Raw genomic sequence first — 25,461 nt, 5'->3', positions numbered from 1 at the left:
CTTTTTGGTATTAGTATTTATTTATTTGAGCGTGTCTTAATGTGAACCACAAGGGACTAAGAACAGACACTGTATATGAGAGGCAGGCAGTTCTCACACACAGTTCTTCTCAGTCCTAACCTGCAGCATTCCTGCTATTCCAGCTCTGAGCCCCACAGCTCTGCACCTCCATCCTAATGTGCAGCACTTCCTGTTGTTCCAGCCACGGGCCTCTCTTGAGCAGAGATTGACTATCACACCAAATTGTGGAAAAATGTTATTTTAAGATCTTCATAAAAGACTGATCCTGCACCACTAAAGCTAACGGAAGTGCTGCCATTGGGCACAGGGTCAAGTTCAAATAACGACAAGGCTGAGGCATTAAAGACATAACATTTGTGACCTAAGAGTCTGATCCAACACCCAGAATAGGAAACTCTGATCTATACTTTGCTCCTCAGACATTGTTCTGTTACATGATCCCAAAACACATGACGGTTAATAAGCCTGTAGGCTTTATTAGGATAAAAATGTACTTGGGAGTTTAATTGTAGCCTATTACTAGGAATTTGCAGGATGTCCATGGATGGGAAGAGCTCACCCTACATTCTCATGTTTATCAGTTTGGATTTTGATTCAGATATTTTTCACCAACAAATCAGAACCCTAGCTTAGTTGGATGACCATGCATGGCGCGGTCACTAGATCGCTGGTCCCGTTTGAAGCAAATGACACCCAGAAAGAGTTCTTTAAACTCCACTCAGGGTTTCCCCTGGTCTACAGCACAAGGGCTGCCTTATGTTTGGGCCTCTGCACTACAGCCGGATATGCACCCATCATAAAAAAGGACAGGATTTGATGAACTGATTACCAAATTGGCCACCTAGATTTTAATCAAAGGGGTTTGTTATCATTGCTGTCAGCTTCCTGAGACTAGATGTTTGCAAATCTCATTTCAGCTTCGGTTTCTCCAGGAATTATTAGTGCTTGGAGACTGAATGCCATTACGCAGAGTGCAAATTAAAGGGAAACAAATGAATGCTCACAGACTGGATAGCAAATATATATTGAGTTACTTCTCCTGGGCATCCTGAAAACACCAACAGCTTAACTGATCAATTCTTTTTTTCCCCCTTCCCCAGTGCTACCCGAAAATACAACCAGGAAGGTTACTACTTGTCATTATTGAGTTGATTCAAGTCAAGGAAGCTATTACAGAAATAATTGCACCAAGATTATTAACCAATAATTAACCAAGCCCGAAACAAATGTCCTGCCCAACCAAGCTGTTATTTAAAGGGAGTTGAAATGTTTTTCCAGACTAGCAACTGGCTTCAACAACAATCAGGGGCACCGATTGCTACTTATTATGCTGGACACTGAGTCATTTAGGCACTACTGAAAAATCCATGAGCTGCAATGCTTAGCCCTGTCCCCATACTGCTGCATCTTTGGCAAACTTGATCAATGGACCAGTCGCGAACACTAGGGATAACACCAGATCCACACTTCATTGTTATTCCCTCCCACAATAACCTCACAACGAAGAGACAACATTCATACATTAATGGATCTCAAGGCCAGAAGGGACCATCTAGACTGACCTCCTGTATAACATACGCCAGAGAGTTTCACCCAGTGATTGCTGCATCGAGCCCGACAACTTGTGGTTGATCTAAAAACTCTCTCTTAGGGTACGTCTATACTTACCCGCTGGTTCGGCGGCAAGCAATCGATCTTCTGGGATCGATTTATCGCGTCTTGTCTAGACGCGATAAATCGATCCCGGAAGTGCTCGCCGTCGACGCCGGTAATCCTGCTCCGCGAGAGGAGTAGGCGGAGTCGACGGGGGAGCCTGCCTGCCGCGTGTGGACCCGCGGTAAGTACCTTTAAGTTCGAACTAAGATACTTCGACTTCAGCTACGTTATTCACGTAGCTGAAGTTGCGTATTTTAGTTCGAACTGGGGGCTTAGTGTGGGCCAGCCCTTAGAAAGATGTAAGGTTATGCATTTAGGGATGACTAACAAGAATTTTAGTTATAAGCTGGGGACGCATCAGTTGGAAGTAACGGAAGAGGAGAAGGACCTCGGAGTCCTGGTTGATCGCAGGATGACTATGAGTCGGCAATGTGACGTGGCCGTGAAAAAAGCTAATGCGGTCTTGGGATGCATTAGGGGAGGTATTTCAAGTAGGGATAAGGAGGTGCTGCTTCCGTTATACAAGGCACCTGTAAGACCTCATTTGGAGTACTGTGTGCAGTTCTGGTCTCCCATGTTTAAAAAGGATGAACTCAAACTGGAACGGGTGCAGAGAAGGGCCACTAGGATGATCCGAGGAATGGAAAACCTGTCGTATGAAAGGAGACTCGAGGAGCTCGGTTTGTTTACCCTAACCAAAAGAAGGCTGAGGGGGGATATGATTGCTCTCTTTAAATATATCAGAGGGATAAATACCAGGGAGGGAGAGGAACTATTTCAGCTCAGTACTAATGTGGACACGAGAACAAATGGATATAAACTGGCCGTCGGGAAGTTTAGGCTTGAAATTAGACCAAGGTTTCTAACCATCAGAGGGGTGAAGTTCTGGAACAACCTTCCCAGGGAAACAGTGGGGGCGAAAGACCTCTCTGGCTTTAAGATTAAGCTTGATAAGTTTATGGAGGGGATGGTTTGATGGGATAATGTGATTTTAGTCAATAGGTCAATAACGTGCCATCGCTGGTAATTGGTAACAATGGTCAATGAGGGTGTGGCTGGAGAATCTTGCCCGCATGCTCGGGGTTCTGCTGATCGCCATATTTGGGGTCGGGAAGGAATTTTCCTCCAGGGTAGATTGGCAGAGGCCCTGGAGGTTTTTCGCCTTTCTCCGCAGCATGGGGCAGGGGTCGCTTGCTGGAGGATTCTCTGCAACTTGAAGTCTTCAAATCATGATTTGGGGACTTCAACAGCTGAGTTAAGGGAGAGAATTATTCCAGGAGTGGGAGGGCCAGCTTTTGTGGCCTGCATCATGCGGGAGGTCAGACTAGATGATCATAATGGTCCCTTCTGACCTTAAAGTCTATGAGTCTATCTTGATTTAAAGATTTCAAGTGATGGAGAATCCACCATATCCATTAGGAAGCTGTTCCAATGGTTAACTACCCTCCTATTAAAATGATTTCCAATTTGAATTTGTCTAGTTTCAACTTCCAGCCACTGCATCTTGCCAGGGCTTGTTCTGCTAGGCTAAAGAGCCGTCTACTACCAGAAATGTTCTCCCCATGTAAGTACTTACAGTCTATGACCAATGACTATCAACATCATGTCTGAAACCAAACAAATCATAATAGCGCAAACCCAGGTGAAAAATATTCATATCTCTATCCATATATATATTTACATATTTGTCTCAAACAGGCAGGTGTAATCCATACACAGGGGCTGTAAAATAAAAGTGTGTTAGTACAATGTTTCAACCAAAGAAGGAAGAAGTTTAGTGTAAAAACTTTAGTCCAGCAGAACCAGCAATCCTATCATGAGTCAGAGTGTCAGTAGCTGAAGAGAAAAGGTCATTATAAGATTAGAAAGAACTCATGCTCAGAACATGCATCTCATCCACATGAAGAGGGCTGGCAAGCAAGGGTGTATTAGAGGGGTGTTTATACACATGCCAGTCAGGTTCCCATTTACATTGTGGCTCCTATGGATACTTCAGAAACTTGCTCGTGCCTGTGCATTTTGGGCTCCTTATTGGAAACCCCCCCTTAGAACAACTCTATGGGGGCAGTTTAAGGAAATTCCTCAAGGGGGTCGTTTAAATAAAGTATCGAGCCTGTTAGACTTGCTCTGTATAAACAATTTACAAACACAATCTGCCCAGGGAGGAAATTCATTCCAACGCAGAGGGAATGACAAGCCCTTTGGGGAGATTCTGTAGGGGCAGTGGGGTAGTGCTGCAGGATGGGAAGGGGTTCTGTGCTAGCTCTGGAGATAAACCACGAGTCGAGACCTTTGTGACCATATAGATTCAATAGCTCCAAAGGACACACAAGGGGACAGCAGCCTTTATTTCAGCCCAGAGGCTAGAGTACTAACCATGCAAATCGGGGTTGCACACATTACGGTGGGTAATTTCCAAGACCCATGTGCTTAATTCCCCATAAAAAAGGGGTGGATTTCACCCAGATATGTAAAACATACGGGTCTAAAAGCAGTCTCAGCTACTCTGCCGATCACTGGAGCGAGGCAGGTTTATCCCAGGTCTGCATTTGCCCCCCAGGTGTCTGCTCCAGGAAGTGGAACTGGAAGTAAGCCCAGAAATGCTTTAACTGCGAGGACGAATTAATAGCTGCAGACGGGGTGTGATGCGATGCTTGTTCTCTTTCTCAGGGCTTGTCCTATTTCCAGCTGATTGCTCTCTCCTGAGTTGAATGTGAGAAGAACTTGGGTAGCTCTGGGTGAGCCCAGCAGTTTGCAGGGCACCTAATACACTGTGACCAGCAAGGCTCCTCCCAGCATTTCATCCTGCCACTGCACAACACGACTGGTTAAGAGTAAACTACTTCACAGTATGGGCATCTAGGGCATCCCTGTAAGTCCCACTGCACTACTTCTTCCAGCGTCCAGATCTGTAACTTTGGGAAGGAGAAAAAACAATGCTTGGCTCTGCTAAGAATGGCAAAAAAGCATTCACATGTAAAGTGAATCAGCTGCCTTTCTTACTCCAGGCACCAGCATCTCAAAACAGGGCATTGCTGTAGCCACACTGGTTTACCACTTCCACAGTGGCCCACACCTAATGTTTCATAATGCATCTGGCCAACTCAACAGGGCTGTACATGTGAGAAGGGGACATTTTTGACTGTCCCAAGATGCTGATCATTTGCACCATTATGAAGCATAAAGGTTCGGTCTTAGCTTTTATATGCAGCTAGTGTAGGACAGATCATTTCTAGTTATGTCGTTCTTGAATTCTTTTTTGATTGTTCCTAAATCATTGGTGTCAGTAATATCCTGCTGCAGTGGATCCCACAAACTGCAAAAATGCTTCCTTGTATCTATGTTAAATAGGCTGCCTTTTTTTTTTTTTAAATCAAATACTTCCTTGATCTCACGCTGGAGCCACGTGGTCAGGATTTTCAGAAAAGGCCAGTGACTTTGGGACACTGGAAATAATCCCTACCTCTTATATAGCATTTTTCATCAGTAGATTTCTAAGCGCTTTAAAAAGGGAGGTAACTATCATTTCCCCCTTTTTATTGGGCTGGGGAAACTGAGGCACATGGCGGTGACATGACTTACCCAAGGTCATACAGCTGGCCACTGGCAGAGTAGGAACAGAACACAGATCTCCTGAGTCCCAGCCCAGTGCTCTATCTTAAATGGCTAAAATGGGTCTGATTTTCAGAAAGTGCTGAATACCTGCCCTCTGAAGAGCAAGGCCCTTTAAAACAGCTCTAATTGGGCACCTGAAAATTGAGACACCCAGTATCAGCAGTCAAAATACTTGGCCATCTGGCACTAATGCGAGATCCAGCATCTTTATTTCTCAGCACACACAATTATAGTCTGGTTATCGCTTTCATTTTTTGCAAAATGTGATCAAAGGAGCAGCTCACTTCCTTACCCCTGCGCCACCAGGTAAATGGGACTAAATTGTGACAAAGGCTGCCACAATTTGAAACACAGAGCAGCCACATCTACACAATCAACGGCATCAGAAGTGGTAAATACACTAGGGTTGAGAGAAAGAGAATAGGAAGAAGGCTTCATAACGCACACAAGAGAAGCAAACGAAAAACAAAACAAGAACAAAAGGACATGCAAAACGAGACAGCCAGGTCTTCATTCCTCATGGATGTCGCCCAATCAGTTTTCAGAGCAGGATGAGGGGCTTGGGGCACTGGGGGAAAGGAAGGGACTGCTTCCATGCATGTGGTAAGGTTATTGGTGTTAGTTTTGTTTCCTAGTAAAACCCCAGCCCAAATGCTTTCCTGGCAATGTTCCAAAACAATAAGGTGATTTAGAGTTAATGGGTAAAAAGCCAATTGCTTTGTGAATTTCCAAACAATTTGTTTGCCTTACCCAGGGAAGCAGAAAAGCAGGGGTTTCCCCCTCTCTTTATAGTGTGCATGGAGTGTTAAGTGAGGTTGCAACAATCACAATATTAAATTATTTATTTTCTGCCTGCCATGAGCTTTAATTAGAAGTAATTTTATCTCCTTAACTGCAAGGATCAATCGTTTGCTTCCTGATTTCCTGGAGACCACCAGTTGCTGTAATTTTTAAATGACTTCTGATCCGGATTAATTCCCTTTCCTGACTGGGACAGATAATGTGTAGGAAGGATACAGTACTTTGGCAGGTGATGACCAGCAAAATATAGCTTCAATGGCATTACTTCCGATGTAAAAAATTTAAAGCTTGGGCACTGATTACGTAGTGTGTGTGTGTATCAATATACATAAATAGGTTTCTAAAAACAGTTTCCATTCTTGCCACATTTATGCTTTTCTCATGATAAGAGAAAGTTTTGTTTTATGTTTATAAATGTTTAGGTTTATAAATTAGCTTTTGGGGGGTTTTCATCGGCTTTTTTATTTTCTGCCTTTTCATAGGCTAAAAAAAATGAGTGCCATCTAAAGAAAATCATTATCAGAATTGTATTTGCAAAGAAAAGGTCAACAAAATGTTGTACCAGCCATATGAAATATGCTGCTGTTCACTAGCTGAGGATCTGGCCCATATTTTCATACAAGTGTTAAGTAAAACTCAGAGGACAAAATCCCGTCCCCACTGAAAACAATCCGAGTTTTGCCACTGACTTCAATAGGGCTAGGATTTCACACCCAAAGTGTGGTTCCAAAGGTTACTGTGTTCCCAGAGAAGCTGATTCTGTTGTGTTCTCACACTGAATGAATCAAAAGATTAAGCCATAGGTTTTCTGCATAGAAAGCTATCTTTCTAGCTCAGCGCAGATGGTTGGCTTTTAGTTCTTCACATGCAGATAACAGGTGGTGAGCAATCTCTCCAAAAAGTTTACAGAAGAAATTTTGAGCAATGGAATTTAGAGGTCCCTAATTGCTGGGGGAGGGGGGGGTTAATTCCCCCGAGATCTAGTCAACCAATCAGAACAAAGTTTTTTACCTTCTGTTCACCAGCGTGGACGACATCATCAGCACCATGCAAGCCACATGACAAAGTCACATGATACGCACGCACATGATTGGTTGAAAGGAAAGTGGAGGAGGTCACATGGAAAATACAAAAAATTAAAAAACTGATGTAAACAATGGGCAAGGGAAAAAATCAACAACAGAATTACAGACTAAATAAAATATAAACAAAATTAAAATTAGCCAGTATATATAAGAAACATTGGGGAGACAGTAAAATTGCCTGGAAATATAAGAATATTAAACCAGAGAAAGCACTGAGTTATGACACCAGTAAGTGTTAGGCACAGCTGCATCACTGCTTATTAATACCAAGTCAGGGAGCGAATAAACATTATTGAAGTGAAGGACCGTTGTCCCCGAACTTGGACAGCAGAAGGAATCCACAAGACTGTTGAAAAGAAAAAGGGAAGACATGTTATTCAGTAACAACCCAGGCATAAGAGGAGACAGAGAAACAGTCATCGCCAATGGTCTAGCAAGGATGGACCTTAGCATCTCGTATCAATTGAGCCTCGATTTCTGTAGGAAGAAAAATCTTTCTTAATAATAAGAGAAAAAAATCCATTCATTTATTACTGAGGCTGAAGTTGCTAATCACTAAAATGCAACCACGACTTGCTAAGTCCAGCAATCAGCTCTGAAAGTACATAAGCTGTATCTAACTAAACCAGCCTAAAGACTCAGAAGTAGATCAAACAAATCATATCGAAAAAATCCCAGTGATAATGTGACATGGGGGCAGTTCATGAGTGAGGCGAGGGCAGAATTGATTGGCACTGAAAGTTAATGACAGGTATGGCACAAGGAAGACATGGACATTGCTAAATAGAGAAGGGAACGTGAACAGATTGTGAAGGGAGGGAATGCAGGACAGGAGGCCACTGCACCTATTCTTGGTTTTCCTCTGCCCACATTACAGTCCCCTTTAAACTTTACTGTCTGCATTAAAGTGTTTACCTGTCTTTGATTATACTTTGGGCGGTGATTCCCAATCACATGAAAGCTACTCTACACTCTGCACTGTAGCCTTAGTATAACTGAGAATCAAGCCATTAGTTTTCTTGATGCTATTACCTGGCAAGATAGGACATGTTACTACTTGGGCAAGGAGCAATGGTTAGAAAACATAGAAAAAGATTATAAAAATTCTATGTAATTATGCCATGCTGACAATTACAGAAATCCAAGTGGGCAGACTACAAATACACTCCTCTTCCTGCCTTCTGAAAGCAGAGGTTTTGCTTACAAATTATATGTATTAATTATGACAAATTCACCGGTCTTGCATTTCATGAAGGTCACTGCTGGTTCTTCTGGAAGGGAGTTCTATGGCTGTAGGACAACTGCTGAGGAGGGTCTGTTTCTGAATTCCCTATCGTCTCACCTTATTATTCTTTTGCACTACAATTATTGTGGATGGTTTTGCTCATGGACAGGAGAAGCAGCCTCAGAGATCAGATCACAACCTGCCTAGTGAGAACTTTATTCGAGGATAAAATTTTAAAAAGTGCCTGGAAGTCTTAGGAGGCTAAGTCTTATTGAAAGCCAAGGGGACTTAGGATCCCACGTCACTTAGGCGTTTCGGAAAAATTTACCCCAAGACTAGAACCTTGACCTTTATCATGTACTTGGTGGGCAGCCAACCAGGTGATCAGAGCACTGGATGGTTGCTCCAGCCACGGCTGTGTGTTCTGCACCAGATGGAATTCTTTTGGAGTCTGATCTTTCATTTCCAGGTAGAGTATGTAGTGAGAATCTGGAAGTCATGGATACATGGGTCGCTATGGCCATGTCTGCATCACACAGGATGGAGCAAAGCAGACTGACCACCCAAAGGGGAAAGTATTCTCAATCATGGGGTCTTCAGCCCTCATTATCTCATGTATGTGTGTTATTATGGCACATTCCTGGGTCTTGCATTGCAGCCTGAAGGTGGCAAGCTTAGCAGTCATTCTCAGTTCTAGAAGGGAATTCCACAGTTGTAGAGAAGTTCCAGATTCCCATTGATCTCACCCCATTATTCCTATGGATTGCAGGTGATTGTGATGAAACGCTATTGGGCAGATTTTCAATATGCCCAAAGGAATGAAAGTCCAAGTCTCATTGTAAGTCAGTGGAGACATGCTCCTAAATCCCTTAGGTGATTTTGAAAATCTCCTCCCATATGCTACATATCCTGCAAAAAACAAACTCCAAAACATTTGGCCTCATCCGAAGTCCATTGTAGTCAACAGCAAAGGGACTTCGGGGGGCTTTGGATAAGGCCCCCTGTTCGTTTTCTGTTCTGCCTTTAGGTCTAGAGGTGTTAAGTAGCTATTCTCATAATTGGTTGGCCTTTAATTTCACCCAGTCTCTGTTTGAAAAAACATTAGGGCAATACTTGAGCTGCTGTACCAGCATTAACAGTAATAAAATGATGCCAAGCCTCTGGAATGGCTGGCTGTTGCCAAGGTGGGGTTTTTTTTGGTCTTTGAATACAGCGCATTAACATGCTGTAGAACAGCTTAGCATGGAAGTGAACACCTCTGCTATTTACATAAATGTACTGAATAAACTAATGACAACGAGGCAGTAAGAGGCAGGATTCTGCAAATATCTAAAAAGTTGAACTCCCATTCACGGTAAAAAACAGAGGCTTTATCTAGATATTTTTAATTTTGGGGGATGAAAAATGTTTGACACAAACTAACATTTTGTATCTTTCATGTGAAACAAGCCATGTTCCTATTAAGCAACACTAAAAGATTTTGCATTTCTATCTCCTAACTGCATCTGAGTCCAGAAATTAGGGAAAGGGCTGCAATCAACCCTTGCTTCCTGCAAGGAAAAAAAAAAAAAAAAACTGCATTAGTAGCACTACTTATCGCCCCTCCAAAAAAAGAAAAACCAGGGAAACGGTGTGAGCGGAATAAAAAATACTCTTCTGCAAAATGGAGCAGCTCCCACTTTAAAAGCATTAGGAATTAGAATTCTGCACATTACACACACGAGAAAGATACTGAGAGGAAGAAACTGTTAACTGTGTTCACTGGCAGATAAAAGGCGATTTCATGCTAGATGCAAGACCAAAGACAGGGCTGGTGATACACTGCATGTTTTTTTCTCTTCTCGCAGCTTTGGACTGAACATCCTCCCAACCTCCCCTAAAAAAGATGTGTGTTTCATGCTTTTAGTATATCTGCTTCATGGCTTCCAACCCACTGCAAATAAACATGGCTTCATCTCAGGTGAACACACACACACAAACAGTGTTACTGAAAACCAAAGCAAGCTAGCACACATCTGCCTGAGAATTCAGTGTTTGCAGAGTATATAGCTATGTTTTGCTCAATCACCTTGTCCATCTCCCAGGATTGTATTGCAAATATTTGCCTGGATTGGTATGGAATGTGAAATGCTACAAAGCTCCCGAAGACACAGGTTGTGCAAAATGCATCGGACAGCCCTGTTCAGTGAAGTGGCCTGTGTGTTGCTTACCCTTCTGCCGGACACTGTGCAGTAAAACTGTTTGTTTGTTTTCTGTCTACAAATCAACTAATGCCGTTGTGCTTTTTAGCTCTTTTTGTTATTCTGCTGAGATTTGTCACTGTAGTATCTAGGCCCATGAGGAAGAGCAGTCTCGTGGACAGGGCACTGAACTAGAATTCAGGAAACCTGGGCTTGATTTCCAGCTCAGCTACACACACATCTTCTGGCAGCTGTTTATTCAAGCTTGTGCCTCAATTCCCTTCTGTGTAAAATGGGGACAGTATTCCCCTCTTGTAGGATCAAATCCATTAATGATGTGGAGGTGCTTGGATACCAGGGTGATGAGGGTCATGCAAGTATCCAGACTGATCCATCGGGAGAATCTCAGCCCTCCTGCTGAGGAAGTGCTCCTACCTCCCTGCGCTTCCTTCACCATTCCAATGCAGGATAGATGGTGAGAAAAATCATTCCATGAGCTGCCTCCCTGCTGTTCTATTTGCAAACAGTCCTTCCCCTGCTGACAGTCTCCTGGTCTTTGGGCCTTGTGCTGTTCTGGGTCTAGCCAATGACTTCTGTGCAGGGAAAACCACCAAGGGGAGTGACGGTGCGCAGCTTCCTGAATCTTCCTCTTCATTCTCATCTTCATCACCACCACCACCACTTCAGTTTTGACTGGATTCCCCTCAAACCCTCTCCAAAAAATGCTTGACAGAAAATGATCCTTTGGGGAGTGAGTGGAAGTGTTCATTAAATGTCAGTTTACACTGTTTGATTTTTAAAAACTAAAAATCCCTGTAAAAACAACAAGGAGTCTGGTGGCACCTTAAAGACTAACAGATTTATTTGGGCATAAGCTTTCGTGGGTAAAAACCTCACTTCTTCAGATGCATCTTATGCCCAAATAAATCTGTTAGTCTTTAAGGTGCCACCAGACTCCTTGTTGTTTTTGCAGATACAGACTAACACGGCTACCCCGATACTTAAAAATCCCTGTGTTTCTAGTAAACCCGGTGTTTGCAATTTCCAACAAATGCTTGGGATGGGGGAGTGGAGGTGGGGGGGGACGGGGACATGCTGGGGCCTTATCACCCGCATGCTCACACATCCATTAATACCAGATTGTTGCTTAAGCCTTAAAAGACACCAAAATAACAAGGCATGTGTTTTGATTGCTGATGATGGAAGATCTACACTGTAACAACCAACACTCAGGACCAAGGGGGAGCAGTTCCCGTCTACTCACTCATCTGCTCTGTGCTTTCGGATCTGGTAGGAGGCAGGGTTGCTATGGAAACACGAAGGATAGGACAGGACATGTAAAGGTGAAGCATAGCATGCAAATAAAAATTAGGGGGGGGGGAAGAAGAGGGAGATAAGGAGAAATGAAGCCTAATGAGGAGGAGACAGTCAGGGCTGCACACGATCCATGCCCCACATTTATAAATATTAGATAAAGGTTTCTATGCAAGTTGCATCATGCTAGGATTCCCCACCCCCACTCCCACTGCACCATCTGAATTCCACAGACAAACAAGGGGCTCTTCCCTGTTTTCAGAAGCGGTGACTGCAGCTGTGTGGTTCTCAGAGATGGCAGGGGCTCCCGCAGACCTTCGCAACGGCTTTGTTTCCAGGGATGCTTGTATCCCCAGAGTTCTGAGTCTGAACCAAATCTCAAAGGAACCAGACAAAGCTGCTGCCGTTTCACATGGTTTCTACCCAAAACAATAATCCTCTGGGATTCTCGGATACCCAGCCCATGTTCACCCTAAACTCGGCTCTGGCTAAACCAACATCGGAATTGCCAATGCAGGATGCTGTCTCTGACATTGGCCAATATCTGCTGCTTCAGAGGAAGATGCAAAAAGACCCCGTAGTGGACAATTAGGAGATAGCCTGCTCCTCCGAGATGGTTCTTCCTCACCTCCACTTGCCCCAAAGAAAAGACTTTCTATCCCTTCTATATTTGTTGTCCCATCCAGTGTGACTGGGTGTTCTCTGCCCGGTCCCTTATGGACTCCCGCTGAGCTCCTGGTCTCAACAATACCTGTGCTAGTGAGTTCAGGAGCATCACAATGACCTCAGGCTGACTTTCAGGGCTTGAAACTCCACTTTTGCACAGAGCTGGCTGTGACAGTGGCAAAGCAGCAGCAGGTAAACCTCCAGCTTTACCTCCCTACTGTACCTAAGTATTGCTGAACACATATGGCAAGCAGCAGTGGGCCACAAGGCAGAGCTACATGGACCAGCTCAGCTCTAACGGACCATGGCCTGCCTTCTGCTGTTTGTGTTACAACCTCCAGGCGCCTTTAAACTCCTCTGTGCTGCGTGTTCATACCCTTCCCCTTTCTTTCTTCCAAACAATGGCCACAACCTGAGGCAGAATCGAAAGAGGTGAGGTCCCAAGGGCAGAGTTCACTTTCACTCTCCAGAAAAAAAAAAAAGAACGGCCTTAGAGGAAGCAATAAAGTATCGCATCTTTGAGGACTGACAGATTCAAAGCCCCTTACAAATGTTATGACAGCACTCATCACTCCACACCAGAGAGGAAAGGCAGACCGCACGAGCGCAAATGCCAGCATCACTCCTGCATGGATTGGTAGGAACAGTGGAGCCAGAGCAAAACAAGTCTCCGTTTCCAAATGCCAGAGGGGCCACAGCATGACCCACAGTTGGGAGGGATTTTTTTTTTTAATAACACCAAGTAACATCCTTATCTTTTAAAAAAAATAGAGGAGCTGATAGTCTTCCCCATGGGGCACCAGAGCTAGTGCTGCAGGCTGGTGTGTAGGCAGCTAAGCCTGAGTTTAATTCCTCCTCCTTTCTCATGCTGGCATCAGTCTTGCTGACCTGAGCCAGGAATGAGATGGGAGAGACCCCTGTGTGAGTCGCAGCCTAAATCTGACGATGCAGATTTAAGAGGATCAAACAGGATAGAAAGAAATTATTTCCTTCCGCAGCCCAAGGAGGCAACTTAGCAGTAGACTTAGGGAGAGACAAGCCATTATCTGTTGATCATTTCAGTATTTCCCTTTTTTGGCTAAGAAGCTAACCTCTCTCGCTATCTATTTTGCCAAAATGAGCTCAGGAAACTACCCTTTGACCACACCAGCAGGCTACCCCCACAAAATGGGAATGGAATGCAAAATGCTAGGGGCGAAAGTCCACTGAAGTCCATGGCAAAACTCCCAATGACTTCACTCTACATCTTTCTATTGACTTCTCTGCCTCCATCTGGCTGGAAGGTTTAGTACCCATTTGCCTTCCTGTCTACTGCTTAGGAATTCAGCTTGTGCTATCCGCAGTCTCTTTACTGAGAGGGTTTAGTCTTCGCCCATGTAAAAGAAACAATGTTAGGCAGATTGCACCACAGCTGGTGGTGAGACACATGCAGAACACAGCAGAGCAAAGCCAAGGCTCCCGTCATACTCACTGTCTGCGAAATGGGCGGGCGGGGCAACAGTAGTTGCTAAAGAAAGAGAAAGGAATGTGAAAGGGGGAAGAAATTCTTGTTAAATGCAGCCAAAGGAAGGAAAACAGGAAAGAGTGAAATGGCAGGATTCCCTTGGGATAAGGACTTTTTGACAAGCCTGTGCATACGGAGAGGAGAATGAAAGACAAAGCTGCCTTCTGTTACAGGGAAACAGACAGGCTCTGTATCTTGCAAGGCCTGTGTTCCTCTAACGTAAACTAATTTCTCCCCAGTGCATCTCAACTGAACACCACTTACCTGACTAAGTTGCTCCAGCTGTACGCCATGAGCCCAAACCAACGGCCATGGATTGCAATGGAGATAATGGCCAATGCATCAGGCCTCATGGAAGTGAGAGCAGAATGTGGCCCCTGTAAACGCCGGCAACGGTCAATTCCATTGATAGGAGACAAAGCAGGACAAAGACATGTGTCCCCTTCCACTGGTTTAAGGATGAGGGATGTGACCAAGTGTTATAAGGGAAGCAGAATCCTGAACTCGGGTCTTTGCAGATACAGAGTAGTGAAAACTAGTGTCATCCTTTATTTTGTCTTAAACTGGATTTATTTGTAATCTTTCATCCTTTTACAGGTCATTGAAATGTTGTTCTTTTAAATTAAGGCATAAACAAATGCATTTTAGTTCCCCTTTGAGCCCCACCTGCACTGCAGCAAGACGCTCGAGGGCCTTGAACTGAAGCAGCACGTGTGAGGCAAGTACGCAGCTCAGGTTTGTTTTCAAACAGTTATGAGGGATGCTGCTAAAAATGAGTCTGGGGTGCTCAAGGGTGTACAACCAACACACCAAACCAGAGACATCCTTCCAGCACCATAATGTGTGTGTGCACTGTTACATTATCAATGATCTGGGGGCCCATGTTCCTCAAGGTTAGGGAGAAACTGCTTTATTCTGGTGATTAGTGAAAAAAACAAACACCCCACACAATCATCACAACACCAGCCATTACAAAACCACATCCCTTTGACATTCAAACAGAAATTCTAAGCAAGAAAACAGAGTTTTGGCTGGTACTAAAATGCAACTCCAGCATTCCTGTCCATAAAGTCCCTTAAAAGAAAGAAAGAAATCATGCTGTGGTCCCCATGTCAGACTAGACTCTACTCCTCAAATGGTATGCTAAATCCACCCATATGAGACCTTCCACGTTTATTCCTGATGGATTTAGTTCAACAAACCATGAGATTACAGTTCACACAGACTTCTCTGCATGTAAACATAGTAATAGTTATTCTTTTTAATTTCCAAAATGTATAGTAAGTATAATATATAATTAGTCATAGAAAAGCAAAAGCTTTCTGTTTCAGGAGTTTTCCATGACTATCGATTTTCTCTTTCTCGCTCCCCAGCGATGCAGCAAATTAAGAAGTAACATTCAAGCAATTAAATTCTAAAGGTTATCAACTCAATCACTGAGGAAAGATTTAGTGACAAATCTTAACAATACTGGCTCTCCAATCTTTATTCCCCTTACTCTCTCCAAACTGCTATCAGTATCTTCTTAATCAAGCAGATTGTCTGTTTTCCATCTGGCAACTTTTTGATAGCAGATCCTTTTTAAAAAAGTGGAAATTGTTTGCTGTGTTTAGATGGTTTCGGGGATCGCGGGGGGGGGGGGGGGGGCTTGTTGGTTAATGGTATCACAGTACAGGTTCTGATCACTGATGCTTTCTGTAACAGAATGCACCTAATTTGGTGGCCAAATACTTTCAATTTTAGGCATTCGGCCTTGGCCAGCTTTGTTCTTACATGCCCTGTTAATACTCTACTACTTTAGTGTATTAATGCAAAGTTCACACAGCAGACACCTGTCTGGCTAAGAACATGTCCCATTTACCAGCATGTCCCCCTTTATTCTAAGGCACAAGAATCAGCTTTTCCTGATGTGATGTGTTAATACAGAGTGCATTAGCGCCAAGATGGGAGCTTCCAACCCACTGGGCACAGCGGTGTCAAATAGAATTTTGGATAGCGTCCAATGGCCAAGCTCACATTTGAGTCCTTGAAAATTCCATAGCTCACTGGATTGTCCCGTAAGGGATCTGACCAGTGACTTCAGATCGATCGCATACAGAGCTGCAGCTCTCACGCCGAGTTCAAGAAGTATACATTAGATTAATGAAAAAAGGCTGGCGTAGTAATAGCTTGGAGGCTTGAACACCTTGGACAGTCCTCAATCTCACTGATGTCCATCAATTGGGGGATCAATCTTTTTGAATAGGTTGGAATTGACTACAGTAAACAGCTTTGCTTTGTATGTTTTAGTAATCCTGATGCTCTTTGCAACCTGGTCAAGAATGCCCATACGCTACTGCTGTTTTATGAGATTTCCCACATGGAGTGTGATGGTGTTAGTCGCCAAGGGAGTCAGGGTGGCATCTGCATGTAATAATCTGCACCTGTACTCTCTGTTCACTGGCTCTTCTTAGGGGGTGTATTCATGTAACATTATGGTGCCTCCTCTCGAAAAAGTTCTTAGAATATCAGTGGTGGTCTAAGATGTCAAAAATGTTGTATTATAGGCGCAAAGCCTCTCCTTGAGATAGCTCTCTGCTCATCAGGCCCACATAGCTGCACGGCTCATGAGCTTGCTCTTGGCTGGAAGTTCTTCATACGACCCAGCCGCACCAATCAGCTAAAAGTGGTTTGTTTTCTTCTTTAATTCGTTAAACTCATTCGTTTAAGACATGGTTGAGGACATCAACATTATTGCTACGCTGCCCCTCAAACCACAAGCCGTTTAAAAGTGCTACCGTCTCACTTCTTAACTAGGGCTGGCTGACTCACTGCAGCACATTTGGAGAGGTGTCACCACCAAAATATTTTCATAACCTCAGTACAAAATAGTGACAAACTTAAACATGTTTTGTTATTCTATAAACATGTTTGCTCCTGGAGTTTAAAAATATGCTCTAAGTTTCGCATCAATTACATTTTCAGTGGCTTTCAAAGAATAAATCAAGATGATGATGTTGATGATTTGAAGCATTCTGTCTTTGCTTCTGCAAACTTATCTAAATGGCAAAAGGGGCACTTGGGACTAAGAGCATTGGCTACTATTCCGGGGGCATCTGCAGAACGGCAGATATTGAAACGGAAATGGGCTTAACCAGAACATTTTCTGTTCCTCTTCCCGCTGAGTAGCAATGTAAGAACTGTCCAGAAACTGGTGATCTTTAACTTGAATTAACTTATTTATCAGGATTGAGAGACAGAATATAATGTATTTGTCAGGAGTAAAACATTCTTCGTTATCTGCTTTAAATTTAAGAAACCTATGCAAACCTGAAAATCTTATATCAGTATCATCATACCAATCAGTTACACAATGCTCTACAAAAATAAGTGCTAGGGTGCTTACAGAATTCTTTTTGCAGGACTCACTTTCTGTCTGAAAAACTGCTGCATGATAAGTAGCCATTGCTTCCTGCCTTCCTACTGAGGGCCAGATTCTGATATCTTTACTCATGTGGAAGACCATCTTTACTCCACAAGTGGTTCCACTGATGTCAGGACTATTCTGTCCGAGTCTTTTTAAGTTCTTATGCAGCTCTCCTTCACTGATCAACAGCTTCTGCTGGTGAGAGACACAAGCTTTCGAGCTTACACAGCTCTTCATCGGGTGTTTCTCTCACCAACAGAAGTTGATTCAACAAAAAGATATTCCCTCACCCACCCTGTCTCTCTAATATCCTGGGATCAACAAGGCTACAACAATGGTCACGTAGGCATTTCTGAAAATTTTACTCACTGTGACTAGCATCTCTCAGGTGTGGTTCTATTTTTCTCATTTCCTGTCACCAGGGGAAATTGTGTGGAGTTTTTTAAAAAATGGTGTAATTAAATATTTTAGGTACCCCATGCTATGTGTTTATATTAGCATGTTCAAGGCTGATGAAGACTACTCATGGAACAAAGTCCTATGCAGCATGAGTAAAAGCATGAGATTGTACTTTCTGCTACTCCTTCTACAATGCTGAGTCCCCAGCCCAAGACCAGAAGAGGCAGCACTGTGCCATGTTTTCCAAGGAACCTCAGTGCATCACATACATCCCACAGCATTCCCTTGGCTTCCCTTTGCCACAATATTCCCAAATAATTTAGAAGAGCAAAGCTGGTGTGAAATTCCTTCCCAAAACCACCCTGCTGGGAGACTATGAAATCCCAGAGGGTCTTTCCTGGTCTGATCTTCCATCAGTTGCATGAACAAATAAAACCAATTCAAAAGCCCCTGAGGTAATACAATATGGTGTATTCTTATGGAGCCGCCTTCACGCACACATTCACAGAGAACATCAGAGTCTCTTGTAAGCTGGAGGAAACGAAAGGAAAGTTGCAAAGAGAGATTGAAAGATGGAGGAGTATAAGAGGCAGAGACAGGGCTTCGGACAGATAGGGTGGTGCTAGTGAGTGGAGTGCCACTGTCAAGGGAGATGTGTCAGGGAGGAGGCTGAGATGGAAGGAGCTGTTCAGAGGCAGGAGAAGCTGGCTGAGGCAAGGCCGTGATACGTCTTGAAAACCAGGAGGGCAACTCTGAGCCTGATTCAGAGCAAGGTGGGATGGCAGAGCAGGGGATGGGAGCAGGTAGGAAAAGAGAGTGAAAAGGAAACAGTACTCCAATAATGATGCTCCAATCCCTCAGAGCTCTTCTGCTAAGCGAGCTTGTCCAATGTCTGCTCTAACTTCCTCAGCTCCCCTAGAGGCACTGGGCCCTTCACAGCCTGATCTGCATTCCTTATCAGGGGCCTGATTCTGCCACCTGATTCAAGTGGCATCTGGTGCTTACCCAGAATGGTCGCATGGACACAGTGGGGTGGCCTGTGTGAGTACATGCTGCTCACCATCAAGGTGGCAGAGTTGGACCCTAACGTTAGAGCGTGTTAAATCACTATTCTGGTTAGATTTTGTGCACTTTCAGGTGCTCGATCCCCACAACAGATTCCAGCCATCCTGTCTACATAATCACAGGACAGATCCCTGTGTCCAGCCTGCCTTACCTACGCTCTATGAAGTTGCACCACAGCGAGTCTCTGTGGTCATCCATCATCATTTCCATGAGTGTTTCTACAATGACCTACAGGAGAACCCGACAGCTGTCCTGACCAAGCCTCTGACATAACTTATCCCCCTCTCTCATCACTCTATGCTTTGCTCCTTCTTTCACGCTATTCCCCCCCATGGAACAACCTCCACGCATCATTTTACATCTCCTCCTCACGCCTGGTCTCCCATCACCATCTCCTCTAGTTTCATCTGCTCCAACAATCACATTGCAAGAGGTGGGTGGTGCATCTGTCCAGATTAAGCTGTGAAAACTCCATGAGCAGGAGTACGTCTCAGCCTGTATCAGCCAGGGCACCTGCAGCTCTGTCCCATCAAACAGGAGAAGATACATTTTGGTCCAGAAAACCAAATTCTAGATGACGGCTCCATACTTTAAAACACAGTGAAAAATGCCATATTACAGGTGTGATTTAACTCTGCTGTTGTAAGAGCCATAGAATTGTTACCGGATGATGTGCATGTGGCTTGGCAGGCATATCTGGAGCTATGACTGTGAGCATGGCTTTTGATATCCTTTTTTGCTGCATAATTCAGTCCTTTCCCCCCCTCTCTTTATGGCATTCATCATTATAGATCTGAGTGCCTGTGTCATTATCTCCCCAGCATATCACTGCTGTTGTCCAATTCAGAACACGCTGCCAAACCAATTGCTAGATGGCTACAATACTAACTGTGATTAGCTTTATATGAGGTATAAATTACTTCTGCTAAAAGTATAGGTTCCAAACAATGTAGGCAGAATACTGCACACATGTCCAGGAATCACAATAGGTTAAGACATTTCTTCCCATTGACCTTATCCTATTTGTAATTGGTACAATCTCAAATTCTATCCAACCACCTCTATACATATCTATCTAGCTATCTGTTAGTCAACCCACTGATCTATCTAGTGATCTACCCAAACTTTGATTTCCTATAGAACCACAGTATTTCACCACCAATAGCTCAAGAATCCTATAGGTAAAATCCTGGCCCTATTGAAGTCAACAGCCAATCTCTTAACTTCAGCCAGAATTTCACAATCTATATCTACTGATACACTTTTCGGGAGCTGCAATATCTTCTGGCAAGTTTCTGAGAACACAAACATGGTGGTAACAGCCCAGTAAAGGCTGCCACTATAATTCTGGCCACAGGATCAGCTCACCAGAAGGGGGTATGTCGTAATACAGCAAGCAGCTGCTACTGCACTTCTCACCCAGCTGAAGTGGCATCGCCTCACTGCCATGCTGTTAATCTGACAGGCAGGAATAGCTATGGAATATGTGATGAATACTTTTTGACTAAGCCTGGATAATAAACCTAAGTGTTCTAAATAAACAAACACATCAAATCCATCATTAATTTTCTTCAGTTAATTTTGGATTTTTGCCGGTGGAGAAGGAGATATGTCTGTGCACTAAAGGGAAAGTGGCTGCAATCCATTTAATTGCTGGAGGACTGTAAGTGCTACTAAGAATAGAGCTTGTTAAAAGGAGGGGGAAATTGTGAACATTTTCTCAAAATTTTCCCCCCTTTACTTCCAAATTTTGAAAAAAATGCAGAATTTTTGAAAATTTCTGAGTTGGCAGAAAAACAAAAAAAAATCTTCTTAAATGTTGAAGCTCTTTGCTGTTTGTTTTTCTGAATGTCTAAAGTTCATGAAAACTTGAAAATTTTTAATGAGTGCTAACCTAGAAACATTCTGCTACTCCACTCCGCAACTGCTGATCCAGCAGTGCCTGACCTTTAGAAAAAATCCTTGCAAGTGACAAATCTTTGATATTGCATGCTGTACAACGGGGAAAAGGCCTCTGAGCTCAGTTCAACAGAGAGCCATATTAAGCAGAGCAGAATGGCTACTCTAGGGTCAGCGTTATTAGGAGATGCCTAGTACCGTCTACTTTTTTCTAAGGACAAGGAGAGGGAGAAAAAACTACATTAAATGCTAGAGCTATGGCATGTTAGGGGAGCATTCCAGGGATGGCTAGAAAGAAAGAGAGATGCAGAGAGGCACTTACGTGAATGAGGAATGCCTGCGGTTTTCCATAGATGGAACACAGACAAAAAGAAAAGAGATACACCCAAAAACAAAAATGTCAAAGAGATGAAGAGAGGCGATAGAGACCATGGAGCTGGAAATTCGAAACAACAGGTGCTGTACTCAATGGAGAGGGGTCAGACAAGGGGATTACTGCAACAAGGTGAGAAGTAATACGGGATTTGGCTTGTCATATGGGATTGGGTTCTCTTGGAACACGATGCTTACACCATTCTGTACAACCTGCACTGTTCAGTGCTGCTAGGCTTGATAGCCAGGGTGATCAGGAGTCTGGCTTCCTATGGGACTGTGCAAAACTCTGAGGGGCTCCAGAATGATCAGTGGCAGTGTGCTAGAGCATCATGGAGGAGACAGCGCTGAACCCATGACAGCGCCTGCAAAGCGTCGTTAGCTTGAGCAGAGTCAGGAGAGCGGGAGGTGCATGTGGACACGTTCAGGCGCACCCTTGTGAAGGGGGTGAACACCACATCAAACACCATGCGGGAGTGTGGCAGGAACGCACAAGGAGTCAACTCAGGCTGCCCCAGGATCTTAAGTCCTTGGCTGGGATCAGATATAAGAGAGTGAGGGGCTCCATATAAAGCAAACATCAGCTCTTCCCTTCTGGCTCCAGTATGCTGCTTCATGCACATGGAATGTCATTATTTTCTCTCTTTCCCAGCTGGCAGAATTCGCACTCCATCCCCCCTCCAAAAATCAAACCTGATTTTGGCTCCAGGGCTTTTTGCTCATGAGTGAGGTGGGGAGGGGAGGCCCCAGGCTGCAGAGACGCATGCCACTGACAGATGGAGATGATTCAGGGCAAGGCGGGTGAACATTTTAACAGAGCAAACAGCGGCGCAGTGAAATAACCTTCCCTCCCTCCTGCCGTTTCAAACTCATTCTCATGGCAGCGTCTCTGACGCCCACCCAATTCCTCCCCTAGCCCCCAAGCAACGGAAACAGCCTGTCGCTTCAATTGGGAGACCCAGCCCTTCTCAATGGGCTGCTTGCTTGTGTTATGAAAATGCCATCTGATTGCCTGCTGCCCAAGTCTCCTGGAGAGTAGAACATTTGTTGCAGTCATGGGGGGGGGGGGGGGCCCAATACAAAACCCCACCCTTGGAAGAGGGAAAATATTCATGATGGAATCCGGCAAAAACAAAAGCTCAATAGACTTGCAAAGGGTCCACCGAGACCTGCAAGAGAAAGAGGCACTGCCCATACACAGCAGGGATCCCCTGGGGAAAGCCAGGGAGAGAACCAAAGAGGCAAAGGGAGGGGGGAAGGGTTGATGTTTACTTACGAACTGGCTGGGTCTTGAACTGAGACACTGCACTGATCTCTCCCAGGCCCTTGCCGTTGATAGCTGACAGTCTGATGGCATAGGTCGTCTCTGGCTTCAGGCCCATGATGGTAATCATGCCCTCCATGTTTGCTGTTGCAGAAAAGAGAGGGTGGGGGGAGAAAGGGAAGAGTGGGGTTTGAACGGACAAGTCAGTACAAGCCCATTTTCATACTCTGTAATGTCAGGTTCATACACGTCGCGTGGGCTGTGCCTGGCCCTGCATGAAAGCCCCAGGAACAAAGCCACCCTCTTTTGTGGATAGTTTAGTGCAAAGACTGCAGGGCTAGCATTGCCGCCTGGGCCTCTCCAAAGGAGATGGGATGAGGTGAGGCCCAGAGCAGGCACCAAGGGGAGCAACCGCTGCACTTGTCACTGGGGCTCTCCAAGGAGTGATCCTACAAACCCCAATGCGGGGCTGTGGCTGCAGAGTGCCCAGAGCCCAGTGCTGGTCAACTGCTGGAGAGTGGCTTCCAAGCCCAGGCTCCCCGAACGTTTCACAGAGACAGTCCATCAGCAGCCAAAGCAAGGCAAGCGACAGAGGGACTGGGAAAGCAGATGTGGCAGCACAATCATTCACATGACATTTAACCACACTGTGGAATAAAGCCACTGCTCTCCCCCCAGACAGAACAAGGGGTCTGCACAGCGTGGGGGCATGTGACATCTCTAGGGCATTGGCTTCCAAGAGCCAGGCACACTCCAGGCTCTTAAGTGTTCCCATCTACCCCTTTAGCCCCTCTTGCATCCATGTGCAGAGCTCAAGGTATGACATCTGGGCTTGTAAACGGTGCAAGTCACGGAGAAAGCCCCTGCAGTGAGAACAGGAGCTTTGTTCCTGCATGCTGGGGAGCATACATACGCAGGGGAGGCTGCTTTGTCAAGGCAGCCACAGTGTATCTCTGCTCAGCAGAGAAGAATAAACGTGATGTGCTGGATGGGCGAGCCAGCAAAGGGAGGATCCCGGCAATGGAAAACTCTGGGAAAAATTGCTGCTTTCCACCTGAATGGCTCACTGCTCCATGTGCACTCAGCGTTTGTACTTCATGTTGTTTGTGGGCCATTGCTTGCCATATGCAAGGCAGAATGTCTCACTCCCCTTACAAATCTCCCAAGATTCTGGTTGTAGGGTCTAGGCTGTGTTTTGTTGCATCATACAACTTAGTATTCAAACTAGTAGGGAAAAGCAATGCCTCAAGGGGAAACCAGACCTCACAGAGCACACTGTCACATGCTGGATTCTTTAGAAGTTGGGGCCGAGAAAACAATTTGCCATTTGTCTACAGTACCATGAGACCCTCAGTTTACGCTTTGCAGGCTGGTGGTACTCGACAGGCTCTTGCAGATTCAGCCAGCCTAGAGGTTTTACATAACATCTAACTCCTAAACCACCTCAAAGGTTGACAAGAATCATTTCGGATTCCTCACCTTGCCCCAGATACCACAGCCTCTGCATGACCCTGAGCCATCACCTTGGGGAGAGATTTCCCTTCTTCCTGACACAGCACAATTTCAAAGCAGAAACCCTGGAGGCGCAGGCGATCGATGACAGAAGCAGTACAGCTATCTGTCTGCTCGACTCCTATCGAACTGACTGGGAGCCAAGCCTCCGGCAAGAGAAGAGGCTGCAACCCTCCCTTAGGAATCAAGCCGCGAGGCTCAGACACAGCTTAAGGAGAGAGGTGGGCGGGGGGACTGAGTGAGGTTTTTATTGTCTGAACTAAAGAAAATCTATTTCCACTTCACAGAAAGGAAGGAAGAAATGGAGAAACCAAACATGATTCTAGCTACGGCGATGCGATTCCTGTGGGGGGCAAGGACCCTCCAGTGCTATGGTAATACAAATAATAATACATATGGGACGGGTGGTAGAACCCTCTGGAACAAGATTCTCCCTCCACCAGCCCCATCAGTGCCAAACCGCCTTGGTTTACTGGACTCCGGGGGCACTATAAGGTATATAGATTTGCACAGACAGTCGCCATGCTGTAGGATTTGAAGGGAGTTAGACCACTTGGGGGGAAGGGAATTTGGATTCTGCTGGCTGGTCGCTCTTTGCAGTTTATGGCAGCGCTGCGCAGAGTGTCTTGGGCAGGAGGTACAAACCAATATATATAAATGAAACCATTATGCAGATTAATGGGGCAGCTTCATCTGAGTCCTGTGTGCAGAGCTGGTCACCCCATCTTGAACAGGGTATTTAAGATTCTTTAACTTTTCACTGAAAAATTCCCAGGTTTTACAAAGGTATTATTTAGTTTTTACTGATTTTCACCTGAATTTTGGACCAAATATATGAAAATACTGATTATGTAAAGAAAATGCAGTACACTATGCTAGGAAGACGTGTTTGTTAATAAGTTAGTCTAAGTGTAAATGTGAGGCTGTCTGTTCAAGGAAGGCAATACAGAGGCAGATAAATATACACGTGCGTCCATATGTGTACGTATTGTTAATATACAGTTCATTAAATAAACCATAGCATTAAACTGCTTTTATGTTCAATACTTTATTTTTCTCTATTAGTTGCTTTTATTCTGTTTTCCAGTCCCCCAATATTAAATGTGATATCGACTCAGAAAAACGTAACGCTATTTTTTTTGCACTAATTTTCATCCATTTTTTAATTTTTTTGTAGTAACACTTAAATTCCTGGGAAATTTTAAACAAAATAAATAGTGAAAATGAAGGGCCTTGAGGATACTGCAGAACTAGAGAGGGTACAGAGAACGGCAATGAGAATGACTGGGGGCCTTGGAGGCTGAAAGGACTGGGACTATTTACCTTAGAAAGGAGACGAAGAAGAGGGGACTTGATAAAATTATATAAAATAATGACTGGTCTAGACGGGACAGACCAGGAACTTCTGTTCTCCCTGTTTCACAACACAAGAACAAGGAGATGTTCAATTAAATTAAAAGATAGCAAACTCAAAACT

The 25,461-nt window shown here is 44.4% G+C and overlaps 1 protein-coding gene across 1 annotated transcript in view; it reads right to left on the bottom strand.

Annotated features, from left to right (window-relative positions):
• Positions 1 to 25,461, bottom strand: part of NCAM1 (neural cell adhesion molecule 1) — a 167,153-nt gene that overhangs the window by 34,137 nt on the left and 107,555 nt on the right. The window contains exons 14-18 of the mRNA XM_065417058.1: positions 22,485 to 22,616; positions 21,159 to 21,173; positions 14,035 to 14,070; positions 11,848 to 11,889; positions 11,294 to 11,296 (exon numbers count right to left, since the gene is read on the bottom strand). Coding sequence (XP_065273130.1) covers positions 11,294 to 11,296; positions 11,848 to 11,889; positions 14,035 to 14,070; positions 21,159 to 21,173; positions 22,485 to 22,616 — 228 coding nt within the window. The remainder of the gene's footprint in view (positions 1 to 11,293; positions 11,297 to 11,847; positions 11,890 to 14,034; positions 14,071 to 21,158; positions 21,174 to 22,484; positions 22,617 to 25,461) is intronic.

The sequence above is a fragment of the Emys orbicularis genome, chromosome 15 (assembly GCF_028017835.1).
Source record: "Emys orbicularis isolate rEmyOrb1 chromosome 15, rEmyOrb1.hap1, whole genome shotgun sequence".
Classification (NCBI taxonomy): domain Eukaryota; kingdom Metazoa; phylum Chordata; order Testudines; family Emydidae; genus Emys; species Emys orbicularis.
The sequence above is the reverse complement of the archived record's forward strand: the minus strand, read 5'-3'. Positions and strand labels throughout refer to the sequence as shown.